The 13,112-nt window shown below is 41.4% G+C and overlaps 2 protein-coding genes across 7 annotated transcripts in view; both read right to left on the bottom strand.

The window, feature by feature from the left end:
* The window catches only part of SPPL2A (signal peptide peptidase like 2A), a 42,127-nt gene extending 38,479 nt beyond the window's left edge, over positions 1-3,648 (bottom strand). For 4 of the 6 annotated variants that reach the window (XM_061594974.1, XM_061594975.1, XM_061594976.1 and 1 more), the window contains exon 1: positions 2,997-3,647. In XM_061594974.1, the coding sequence (XP_061450958.1) occupies positions 2,997-3,050 (54 nt within the window). In that variant the 5' untranslated portion in view covers positions 3,051-3,647. Of the gene's footprint in view, positions 1-2,539; positions 2,903-2,996 lie in introns of those variants that run through there. The other 2 variants (XM_061594977.1, XM_061594978.1) reach the window with 2 other exon arrangements.
* Positions 3,649-8,447: 4,799 nt separating this feature from the next.
* Positions 8,448-12,863, bottom strand: LOC133369939 (CDC42 small effector protein 2-A-like). The gene is made up of 3 exons (XM_061595735.1): positions 12,791-12,863; positions 12,229-12,330; positions 8,448-10,327 (listed from the first exon to the last, which is right to left on the bottom strand). Exons 1-3 carry the CDS (start codon positions 12,842-12,844, stop codon positions 10,253-10,255), a joined length of 231 nt encoding a protein of 76 aa, XP_061451719.1. The 5' UTR covers positions 12,845-12,863; the 3' UTR covers positions 8,448-10,252.
* Positions 12,864-13,112: the final 249 nt, after the last annotated feature.

Genomic DNA, 13,112 nt, shown 5'->3' with positions numbered 1-13,112 from the left:
GGAAGGCCCATGATTCAATAATTTCAGTTCTGACCCTATTGAAACTGGACAGAGAGACAAAAGAAAAAAGCCACTTTCTAGCTGCTTAACTAAAACAAAAGTGCACATAAACCTGCTGCATGATCTTAGTGCCTTAAACACATCTCTTTGTACAGAAGGGCTTATGTATTCATGCCACATGTATTCATGCTACATATTCCCAAACAATCCTAACTGCAATTCTATGTGTACTGACCTAGAGTAAGGCCAATGGGACACACTGAAGGTAACTTTGAAGTAAACATGCATAGGACTGCAGTGTTATACTATCATCTCTTTGGGGATCTACATATATTGCAGAATCTCAAGATGGAAGAACGAAATGTACCAACCCATGTAAAAAGAATTCCCTTCAAGCAGTAAATCAGCATACCAAAGAGAAAGGTTCTAAACCAGCTCTCTGTGCAGTGCAGAAACTTACAATCTACAGCATTCAAAACTGTGATTTCACCACCCACATTCTGAAACCATTCTACTACTTCACTATTCTAACCAACTGGTTCTCATTTCATTCCACTCAAAGAATCACTTTGGAGACCTTTTCAAGATTACCATTCAAAGCATCTTGGAGATAACTCAGAACATGCACATAATACGGTTTTCTAGAAACTCGGTCTCACAGTCTAAACCAAAGGGTAGTTCAGGCATTATGAGTTAAATCAAGGACATCTCAACACAACTATTTAGCAGAGCTAGAGATATGTTACTTAAGTGACAAGCAGGAAAACCTTTCAGAATTATTTTGAAAGGAAGTGTCGGCAGCCACAATCCGAACATATGGTGAAATAATCAAGCAATTATTTTACAGTGATTTCACTGCATACCACTGGAGTAACTCGCAGTGAGGGAAGTGTACAAGATTTGGGACAGAATGTCCCAAATGGCCCCAAGTAAAACACTACTAGATAGAGCTTTAATCTGCCCTAGCATGCCAATTAAGGTCTCAGTTGGTCGTTAGTTATCCCTTAACATGTTTTAATGAGCTTATTTCTAACACTATCTGGAAAAGCATGGCAGATGGTAATCCTAGCTACTACCGTGGCATAACATCATCTATGCCAATGATTGTGGGGACAGAAGTAGAAGTGAGTGTTGTTAAAATGCTACCTTGAAAGAAGCATGGTCTTGTAAATACACTGTGCTTCATTTTGCAAAGTCCCCTCTGAAAGCTTCAGAAAAGACACTGTCTGCTTCATTTGCTCCTAACACCGACATCCCCTTGTTCCATCTCCATCACCTGCACCTCAAAGCTTCCTACACTCTTCTGTCTCACATGTGTAACGCAGAACAGGTACACAGTGACATTATGAGGAGTCTACAAATTTGTATGCCAGGTCACCAGCAACCCAATCTTTCAATGTGGCAAGTGCCTGCCCAAGTGCAGTGAAAGAGATGAGAGCTTGGGAACCCTTCCTGCTTCCAAGTATCTTTGAACCTCAGCATTACATCAGGCAAGACCCAGCCCCCTCCAAGAAGCTCAGGGCAGTGCATATAGTTCTCTTCCCTGCATTTTAACCTCAGAAGAGCCCTATGAGATAGGCTACGGCTAGGCTAAGAGAGAGTCCCCAGCCCTGGGCCAACGCTCTAACCATTACCTTTATCATTACACTCTAACTGGGCTCCTTCTGGGAAGAAGGGCAGGATATAAATTAAATAAATAAATACCTACTGCTGGCTTCAACATGCCTCCTTTACTATATCATGCTAAGGATCTGAATAATTAAAGCTTGGTGCCCAAAAGATGAAATTGTTTTCTGTTTTTCATAGAACATTTTAATTTAATTAAATTTGCATTGAACATTTTATTTTCAGTTGCATTAGTGATTGGAAACACAAATCCAGGTCTGACAGTTGTCTAACCTGCATTAAGAATCATTCTATCACATTCTTCCTACAACCTAGGTTGGGTTTATGCAGATAAAGTGTCAGGCGTGATTGTCTGGAGTTATCAAAGGCAGAGAGTGAATTTATCTCCTATGCCTAGTGGTAACTCTGAATTGCACTCTTTTATTTCCCCCCATAAAATAGAAAGGTCTTGTATTTGGGGACACTTTTTTTTGTGAGGACACAGCTTGACCTCCATCCTGGATATGGGGTATCCTGGCTGCCATGGACTGAGATTCCACCAGGGGTGTGTGAATATATGTACACAGAGACCTTCTGCACCATCACCCCTTCTGAAGTCTTTGCAGTATCCAGGCCCCTTCATCCATACCCAGCCTAGCTACCTTAACTAAAAGCATTTTAACTAGCTCCCAAGAATAACCAGGTCAAAAGATCCACCCAGTCAAAAGAGTCACATCTCACATTGAGTCCATCTAATTTCACATCCCGAGCACATACGCACCCTAGAACACATCCCTCACCCCACCCAAGAATCCTGGGAACTGTTGTTTACCCCTTAGAGGACTACCATTCCCAGCACCCTTAACAAACTATAGTTCCCAGGATTTTTCGGAGGGGAGGGGAAAATGTGTTTTAAATATAGGATAGAACACACCGCCTTAGTTCCCAATCGCAGTCAGATGCCCCTGGAGGCCAGCTGACAATGCCGACCATGGCTACATTCCTGTTTGTTCCTCATTACGAAACGCTCTGCCAGCGAACACGGAGGTTTCTTTTTCCATGCCTTAACAGCCGTAGTTTCACGAGTCCCAGGGTGTCATTTTGTGTACGTGGCAAGCCACCATACGAGAAGACCCTGATATGCACACACAACCTGTCTCACGCAACACACTCCGCTTCAGATGCCCATAGATCTATATCCTCCCCCCTATCGCGGGTGGCGCTCTACGACGTGGAAGTTCCTCAAAAACAAACAAACCCTTGCTACAAGCTTTCCCGATTTTCCTCATGAGGCCACCCCGACCTCCCCCGCCGCGGCAGGAGCCGCAGGAGGACACGCTGGACGCCAGGTGCTTCGCAGGCCCACTTCCGGGCCACATCAAGCCCCTTACCAGCGGGAGGAGCAGGCCCCAAAAGACGGCCCGCAGCAGTCGGGCGGCCCCCATTCTCTGTCCTTGCCGCGCCGCCGCCGCCACTGGAAACGGGTCTTCCCTTAAAACACCGTCCGGCCTATTTCCCACACAAAATCACGCCCTGGTTTCGGTCTCTGGGCCGTCAAGCTGGCCCCGGCAGCAGGCAGCAGGCAGCCAGCCAGCCGCCCCTTCCCCAGCTCGGATCCAGCTTCGCCGCCGAGTTTCTCCACTTCTCCTTTCGGTTTGCCTGGCCTGTCGGCGCCCGGCAGTCTTAAAACAGCGAAGTCAATGAATCGCCTTTTCTGGGCGGGATTTTGCCGAGGGGAGAGGCGGACCAGACGGAGCGCCTGAGGGGAAGCCTAAGCTGTCTCGGGGTCTCTCCGCGCAGTCTTGAGGCCCACGCGCGACGGCGCCTTTGAAGACCGGGAAGGAAGGGTGTCTGCAGGTTCTCGGGATCTCTGAGCTTATTCAGAGTTCCTTTGTCTTGGGGGTTCTCTGCGTCTCTTAACGGTGCCTCTGTCCTGAGGGACGGAGCTTTTCTGCAAAAAAAATCAAACCAAAACACTCCTAAGAGCAAAGTATCTCTTAGCCGGGGAAACTTGTCTTTCCCTTTGTAAAAGAAACCAGGCATTAGGTATATTAATAGGGGCTGTTTTATTATTATTAGTGTCATTTATGAATTACTTCCTATGAAGCATCTGGAAGTGATGTCACAATTTTATAAGTGGGCTGAGATTTTTTTACCCGCCCATATTTTGTTATGTTGGAAGCCACCTTGAGCTCCCTTTTTGGGAGGAAGGGTGAGGTGTAAAATTATTGAATTTGTTAGTCGCCCATCTGGCTGGCTGTCCAGCCACTCTGGCCAACGTACAAAATAGGCATACAATACCTAGAAATCTACCCCACCCCAAAAGCCTGTCTGAAGAGCCAGGTCTTCAAGGCCCAGCAGAAACTCATCATGGAAGGGGGATTAAAACAATCTTAATTTTTTTAAAGAAAGGTTTGAGGACAGGCCTTTTAGAGTCTATGCTTTGTTTTGAAAGCTTAATACTTTCCCTCTTTATTGTTGACAGGAATATGCACTTTCTACTCCAGCTAGTAAAACTCTGAATGTGTGGTAATGGGACTCTTAAAGGAGGCACTTTCTGCTTATATATCAACACTCCAAGTTGCCCAGCTTTTGCCCTATATATAGCCCTGCCCTACATTGGATGTATTAAGATCCAAGGTCCCAGCAAACTTGTTTTGATTTCAAGTTGGACACTACTGAGGGTTTCATTTGGAATTTATTCCCAGAAAGATGCAGTTTATACCCACTTTAATCACTGTTCATTGACTCTTGAAGACTTCTGTTCCAGAAGGCATTTTAAAATCTTTTAAATGCATTTTGTCTGTCTTGTTTGTGTTGTTGAAATTGTATTGTAATTATGTGGAACAAGAATGCTGTCTTATTAGTCAAGCCATAGGTCTATCCAGTATCATCTATACCAGTGCTTCTCAAACCTTTTTGGTTTGCAGCGCACTGTAAAACATATAAAAAATTTCTGCCGCACTTCGTGTACAGAATTAAAAATATATTAATATATTTTAAACTATGAATGAAAATAACTATAGAAAACTATTACTTACCCTATACAAATGGGTTTCTTTTCATTTTTAAAATATACTTTCATAATATCTGAGGCACACCTTGCCACCTCTTACGGCGCACCAGTGTGCCTGGGTGCACCGTTTGAGAATCACTGATCTATACTGACTGGTCCCAGCTCTTGAACAGAAGTCTTTCCCAATCATACTTGGAGATGTCCAATCATACTTGGACCGGGACCTGGTGCGAGATGTAAGTGTTGTTGAACCGATTGGGATCTGTGACCACAGTGCTATTAAATTAAACATACATGTAACTGGCCAATTGCCAAGAAAATCCAACACGGTCACATTTGACTTCAAAAGAGGAAACTTCACAAAAATGAGGGGATTGGTAAAAAGAAAGCTGAAAAACAAAGTCCAGAGGGTCACATCACTCGAAAATGCTTGGAAGTTGTTTAAAAACACTGTATTAGAAGCTCAACTGGAGTGCATACCGCAGATCAGAAAAGGTACCGCCAGGGCCAAGAAGATGCCAGCATGGTTAACGAGCAAAGTCAAGGAAGCTCTTAGAGGCAAAAAGTCTTCCTTCAAAAAATGGAAGTCTTGTCCGAATGAAGAAAATAAAAAAGAACACAAACTCTGGCAAAAGAAATGCAAGAAGACAATAAGGGATGCTAAAAAAGAATTTGAGGAGCACATTGCTAAGAACATAAAAACCAACAACAAAAAATTCTATAAATACATTCAAAGCAGGAGACCATCTAGGGAGACGATTGGACCCTTGGATGATAAGGGAGTCAAAGGTGTACTAAAGAACGATAAGGAGATTGCAGAGAAGCTAAATGAATTCTTTGCATCTGTCTTCACAGTGGAAGATATAGGGCAGATCCCTGAACCTGAACTAACATTTGCAGGAAGGGATTCTGAGGAACTGAGACAAATAGTGGTAACGAGAGAGGAAGTTCTAAGCTTAATGGACAATATAAAAACTGACAAATCACCGGGCCCGGATGGCATCCACCCGAGAGTTCTCAAAGAACTCAAATGTGAAATTGCTGATCTGCTAACTAAAATATGTAACTTGTCCCTTGGGTCCTCCTCCGTGCCTGAGGACTGGAAAGTGGCAAATGTAACGCCAATCTTCAAAAAGGGATCCAGAGGGGATCCCGGAAATTACAGGCCAGTTAGCTTAACTTCTGTCCTGGAAAACTGGTAGAAAGTATTATTAAAGCTAGATTAACTAAGCACATAGAAGAACAAGCCTTGCTGAAGCAGAGCCAGCATGGCTTCTGCAAGGGAAAGTCCTGTCTCAGTAACCTATTAGAATTCTTTGAGAGTGTCAACAAGCATATAGATAGAGGTGATCCAGTGGACATAGTGTACTTAGACTTTCAAAAAGCGTTTGACAAGGTACCTCACCAAAGGCTTCTGAGGAAGCTTAGCAGTCATGGAATAAGAGGAGAGGTCCTCTTGTGGATAAGGAATTGGTTAAGAAGCAGAAAGCAGAGAGTAGGAATAAACGGACAGTTCTCCCAATGGAGGGCTGTAGAAAGTGGAGTCCCTCAAGGATCGGTATTGGGACCTGTACTTTTCAACTTGTTCATTAATGACCTAGAATTAGGAGTGAGCAGTGAAGTGGCCAAGTTTGCTGATGACACTAAATTGTTCAGGGTTGTTAAAACAAAAAGGGATTGCGAAGAGCTCCAAAACGACCTCTACAAACTGAGTGAATGGGCAGAAAAATGGCAAATGCAATTCAATATAAACAAGTGTAAAATTATGCATATTGGAGCAAAAAATCTGAATTTCACATATACGCTCATGGGGTCTGAACTGGCGGTGACCGACCAGGAGAGAGACCTCGGGGTTGTAGTGGACAGCACGATGAAAATGTCGACCCAGTGTGCGGCAGCTGTGGAAAAAGGCAAATTCCATGCTAGCGATAATTAGGAAAGGTATTGAAAATAAAACAGCCGATATCATAATGCCGTTGTATAAATCTATGGTGCGGCCGCATTTGGAATACTGTGTACAGTTCTGGTCGCCTCATCTCAAAAAGGATATTATAGAGTTGGAAAAGGTTCAGAAGAGGGCAACCAGAATGATCAAGGGGATGGAGCGACTCCCTTACGAGGAAAGGTTGCAGCATTTGGGGCTTTTTAGTTTAGAGAAAAGGCGGGTCAGAGGAGACATGATAGAAGTGTATAAAATTATGCATGGCATTGAGAAAGTGGATAGAGAAAAGTTCTTCTCCCTCTCTCATAATACTAGAACTCGTGGACATTCAAAGAAGCTGAATGTTGGAAGATTCAGGACAGACAAAAGGAAGTACTTCTTTACTCAGTGCATAGTTAAACTATGGAATTTGCTCCCACAAGATGCAGTAATGGCCACCAGCTTGGATGGCTTTAAAAGAAGATTAGACAAATTCATGGAGGACAGGGCTATCAATGGCTACTAGCTGTGATGGCTGTGCTCTGCCACCCTAGTCAGAGGCAGCATGCTTCTGAAAACCAGTTGCTGGAAGCCTCAGGAGGGGAGAGTGTTCTTGCACTCGGGTCCTGCTTGCGGGCTTCCCCCAGGCACCTGGTTGGCCACTGTGAGAACAGGATGCTGGACTAGATGGGCCACTGGCCTGATCCAGCAGGCTCTTCTTATGTTCTTATGAGATTCCAGGGATTGAACCTAGGCTTTTTTCTGTGTAACACATGTGACCTACCACCAAGCTTATATTCCCCTCCTCCCAGTGGAATTGGTTTTCTACTTTGTTATCCTCTTGGACATCTCTGGCTGGAAAAGCAGGGTATAAATTAATTTATATACCATAATGGTAGGTCTCTCACTTTCCAGCCATTTACCATTGCCAAGCAATCCAGGGATGATAGTGTCATATATATAGAATTTAAACTGCTTTAACAAAGAAGTGGCCCAACTTTGCGGGGAACAGCCTTGCTCTAAACCCAGTTGTCGCAACCAGACAAAGGCAACATGAATGAAGAAAGCTGCTCCATATACCCTCACTCTTGTCATATCCTGCATTTAAAGACATTTGAAATGGAAGGGAACATGACTTTTGTGGAAGAAGTTCTGAACTTACATATCACCAACTCCCTTCTTTCGTTTGCTCCTCAGAAGCAGCTTTTCTTCATTCTAACAGGGTATCGCACCACCGTTTCACAGAGAGAACTACCTCCTGTGATCATGAGTAAAAGCCCAATTACAAAAAGATCATCCTAACACAGTCAAATTGAGGTGCTTAACAGGAGTTAGACACATGGAGAGAATTTGATTAATAACAAGCTTCACATAAGTGATATTTGTACCCCTTGTCTTAAAGTTAAGCATTCCTCAGGCTATTTGCTTTCAATGGGATTAGGGTGCTTAATATCACATATACATGTAACTAGCAGCAGTTAGGTAAAAGCAATGGAAAAGGGATATAGTGTATAGCAGGAATTGCTTTAGTTTATTTATTTATTATTTGATTTATATCCCACCCTTCCTCCCAGCAGTTGTAAATGTAATTTGGGTATCTTGTGACGCAGTTCCAATAGGCCTGGAGAATCACCGATAAACTCCATAGATAAGATTACACATCAAGTGCTTTACACTGCTTGAATCAGCTAGTTTGCAGTGATCCAACAAAAGCCATCAACTCTAGTATATTCTAATAAAAGCTGATGATTCTTACAATGTGGTTTGCTGGTATGTGAAGTTGAAGCTACTGCACTATTGTTGTGGACTATAGTATGCCAAAAACAGATGACTGCCGGTTTCAGTAACTCAGTTGTGATGGAACACCATGTTTATTCTGAGGTAGCCTTCACATTCAAGACAAAATTGAATTTTCAAAAATGTTTAATTTATGTGCTATATTGGATCAAAATCAGTACAATTTCATTTGTGCTATGTTTACCATTTAATTGTCTATAACATCTTCCAATCAACAGTGCAGCTGTAAGACTGCTGCACCAAATAGTTACTGAACATCAACACTGGCACCTGTACTTAAGAACAGGGATCTTAATTCCAGTATTGAGTATGTGTTCTTACTAGTATTTTCTCATGACTGTACAGAAGTCTTCCAGCAGTACATACACTATATACACACAAACAAATGTTTCAATAATAATAATTACTTATGTTTAAAACAGCATACAGATCAGTAGTTTAAAATGCCCATTTTAAAAACGGAGATGTTTGAGTTTGGTATTCATAGTAAAATGAATGGTACCATCTTCTTAGATAGAGAAAAATAGAGGTGATATTGGGATATTTATTAAAACTGGGAGTTCAGCCCTTTGCTTTCACTTCACGAAAGCTGAAATAGAGTTGCTATTGCTCTCACTTTTGAAGGTCATAGCAAAGGTGTGCTTCAATTCTGTTCTAGAAGTGTCTTATGACCATGGCTTATTTAACTCAATTCCCATCAAATCAGCTTTGAATAGAAGCACTTGCAAACTTAGCCCAGACTACATACAATGTCAAGTGCCAATAACAAGTTTTTCTGATGAAAATTTCAAGTTAGTGTTAGGCTGTAGGCTGAAATTTGGAGAATGCACATCTTTTCTGCTAGTTGTAAACTGTTTGCAAGAGAACGGAATTAAGGAACAAAATGGTTGACTGCATAGCAGTGCACTTGTTATTACAAGTCTATGCGTTTAGGACAAATTAATTTTGACAGATTACCACCTAACATCTAAAATTAATTCATTTTTAGATTTTGGCATTACAAGTTACAACAGCAACAAATACCATTAACCTCCTATTTGAACTGGACATTATTTCAGCTATCTTTAGTATCCTCCACCAAATCCTTATATTTTCTTGCATGCTTCACAAAGCCTTTCAGGGAATATGGCATGGCTGTTGTGATAAAAAGCAGTTTTAAACCAGCTGTTTTTGCCAGTGTTAGATTAGTATTTAAGGCATATGATAAGACCACACTCGCACTCTCTATAACAAGAAGCATATTAGAAAAAAACAGCCTTACATGAGATCAGCCTCCATGATTTTTAGTCCGGGAATACAGGCAATAGTGTTGTTAGAATTTGATAGTCAAGAATAAGTTCTATAGTAGTTTTAATATATAGAATGCTTAATACAGTGACAAATATCTGCCCAAGCAGGCTTTCCAGAGATCAGGGACAAGACCAAGCAATTCATGGCTGAAATGAGCTTAGACATGTTTTCCAGGGCACAATCCTTAGTGGAAGGTTTTAGTTTTATGGAAGCCAGAATTTGTGAACAGCTCAGATTTTTTTAAAATACAGAGCAGTATACAGTATATACCCTAGTCTCTCCCCACTTCCCCAATAGACTCACCAATTCCAGGCATCTTTCATGGGAGCAAGCCATGAGTTTGTTCATTAAAATGTAACTACCATCTTAAATACTACTTTTAGACCGAATATATATATATAATGATGAGGTTAAGTTGTCTGAATTACTTGGTCAAGATCAGATCCCCAGCATGAACAGACTTCCACAGACACAGGAATTGAATTTAGCATTACATAGTCATACTAGCTGAATAAGTGGTCTAAATACAAGAAGTGACAGTTGATCAGTTCTATTCCCTAGACCCAATTATTTTCAAAGCATAACATCCCAGAACTGGTACTTCATTCTCTCACTCAAACACCTTACACCTGTGTACTTGAAGAATTATTGTTGTGGTAGCCTCCTTTGGAATTCATCTGTTCCTGAATTTCTCCAGCCTGGAAAAGACATAATTGGATTGCATTCACTATGCTTTCCTGACAGTATAGGGTTATTAGTATAGGGTTATTAAGGCTGTAACCCTATACATACACACTTACCTCAGCATATGCCCTATTGAACTCTGTGGGGCTTCTGAGTAGACATGCACAGGATTGTGTCAAAGAACTACAGTGTGAAAAGTAACACCTAATGTTGAAAGGCTGTCTTAAGTACTGTTAATAAAATAAATTCCAATGCACATATTAGGGCAATACTTTTATTAGGCCAAGTGTAATTCATGAAACTGCATGCAAGCTTTTGAGTTCTTCAGAAATTTTCACCAGGTAGGTTGCAAAAAAAAAAAAAAAAAGGAAGGGGAAAATGCAGTCTAAGCCATCCTTGTCAGCATCTAGGAAGACTCTTGAGTGTGGGATGTGCTATCAGACAATCAAATAAGAACCTTCAGGTGCTTTGCAGGTTTCAGGTTGCACCCAGGTTTCCTGGGAAGTAGAAAACACATGCATAATGTACACACCCCTCACTAGATCGTCACCTTGTAGTGGTGAGTGGGTTTGCGTGTTCCAATGAACCCTATGAGCGATGCTGTCGGGAGTCATGTACTCCCAGCAGGGTCACCCATGGCGGTAAGGTCAAGGGAGAGGAACCAGACAAAAAACGATCCAAGAATGTCCTCAACGGCAGAACAGGCAGAGGATAACAATGTGTGTTACAACAGCTGTGAAGGCGGATGCAGGCTGCAGCAGATAAAGGACTTCCAATCATGTGGTACCCATGCCATTGGATCAAAGCCTTTTTCTGTCAAGATTGTGTGTTGATCGTAGTGCACCGATCTCCCCACATAAAACAAAATCACGCACAGGTGTCTTCCATAACAAAATTCCCATGGAAAGACTTCATTTTGGAAGACAATCTTTCTCGGTCACAAGTGATCGCCAAGCACACACATAACACAAACAGCTCCATTTGGCCTCCATTTTTAGAAGGAACACATAAGTTCCTCTGGTAGGTGGAGAACAGGTGTAAAGAGAAACTAGGTAGTCCTACAAAGGTAGAGATCCATCTACTAAGGTAGTCTACTGTCTTTCAACTAAGGATAGAGGCAGAATGGAGCTAACAGCTTGTCATTAGGTTTGCAGGCATGGAGGATCAACCTTTATGTGTTTTCTTCTTCCCATGAGACTTGGATGCAACCTGAAACCTACAAAGCACCTGAAAGGATCACATTTGCATGCCTCCTCTCACACTTTACCTTAAGATGCTAATTAGATGCAGACACAGATTGCTTGAGCAGTTACATTTTCCTTCTTCCCCACCCCTTGTGTTTTCCTACCATGAATTTTGGTGCACTCAAAAGTTTGCATACCGTTTTGTGACATTTGGGTTGGCCTAATAAAGGTACTGCCCTAATAGGTATTTAACATAAAATCATTTCACCATGTGTACATTTAAGTTATGGCTTTGGTTAGCTTCTACTTAAAGTTAGATCTCAAAATATGGAGCCTCTGTATTCTTGACATCTAAACATGTACAAAGTATTTTCGTTTACAGATTTTACTTGTTAATATTAATTCTCCCCTCTTTTGCAACAACCATGCATTCCATTGTATGCATGGTTACCCAGAAGCATGCCCCCACTATTTTCATTCAGGTTTACTCCCAGATTAACATACAGGGGATTGCAACCTAAACTGTTTGTTGGCCAAATAAGATCTTCAAGAAGTACAAAACCATCATACAAAAGTTATATAATCCAGTTATTGGTAGGTTGCTTGGGGGGGCGGCGTAGGGAAGAACGGGATAGTCTCCCACTTTATTGGATTAGTTTTACAACATCTTTATAGCCATATCTAAATGTGATATTCTCTACACACTAAGGCATATTAAAGCACATACTTACTGATGGAAGGGCACTGGCCATCTCTTTTGTTCCAATGTGGGTGATGTGTACGAAGTTCATCGGCTCTCCTATCATGTTTCTGTCCAGTCTTGGATGCCTCTTCTTTATATTGCCATGAGAAAGAAAAACATCTTAATTCAAGAAGAACATGGATTGGGTTTAGAAAATAGGATAGGCATAGTTACTAGCCATTCTAAGTTTTATAGTCAACTTCTGATGTACATTACACACAAACACAATTACTGGAACTCTGTTTCTTTACTTGATATTAATTATACTCTATAATGAATATTCACTATACAACTATGCTCATTATCCATTTCCTGAATGGATAGCCTTCAGGTGCTGTTCCATACAATCCGCTCTAAATTCAACTCCCTAGCTATTTTAAAAACACCCTAATTAGCTTTCCCCCAATTCTGCTTGTGCTTATATCACAGGTACTATTCAATAATTTGATTTTTTAAGTTTATTTTACAGCTCCAGGATCACAACATCTACTATATATTAAGGCCATTGCATTACTGAAGAAAAACAGCTGGAATTTCATAGGTCAACTCACCGACTGGGGCTGGTCACCAATACAACAATTAAAACAAACCAGGAACTCTGTCATTGTAGCACTCAAGAGTGGCCTCGAGAGTAAGAGATTAAAGTAGTTGGTTAGGCTTGCCATAGATAGACAATACACAACTGAAAATCAACACTATGTCCAATAAACTTATTAACAAGCATAAAGTTGCAATGCTAACCCCTCTTACCTGGGAGTAAGCCCCACTGAGTTTAATAGGATTTACTTCCAAGTAGACATTATTAAGATTGCCTATATGAATAAGATTGCATAGATGAATATATGGGTCTGGTTGTTTCCTATGCATTTGTCT

Source organism: Rhineura floridana, chromosome 14, assembly GCF_030035675.1.
Source record: "Rhineura floridana isolate rRhiFlo1 chromosome 14, rRhiFlo1.hap2, whole genome shotgun sequence".
NCBI classification, from domain to species: domain Eukaryota; kingdom Metazoa; phylum Chordata; class Lepidosauria; order Squamata; family Rhineuridae; genus Rhineura; species Rhineura floridana.
The sequence above is the reverse complement of the archived record's forward strand: the minus strand, read 5'-3'. Positions and strand labels throughout refer to the sequence as shown.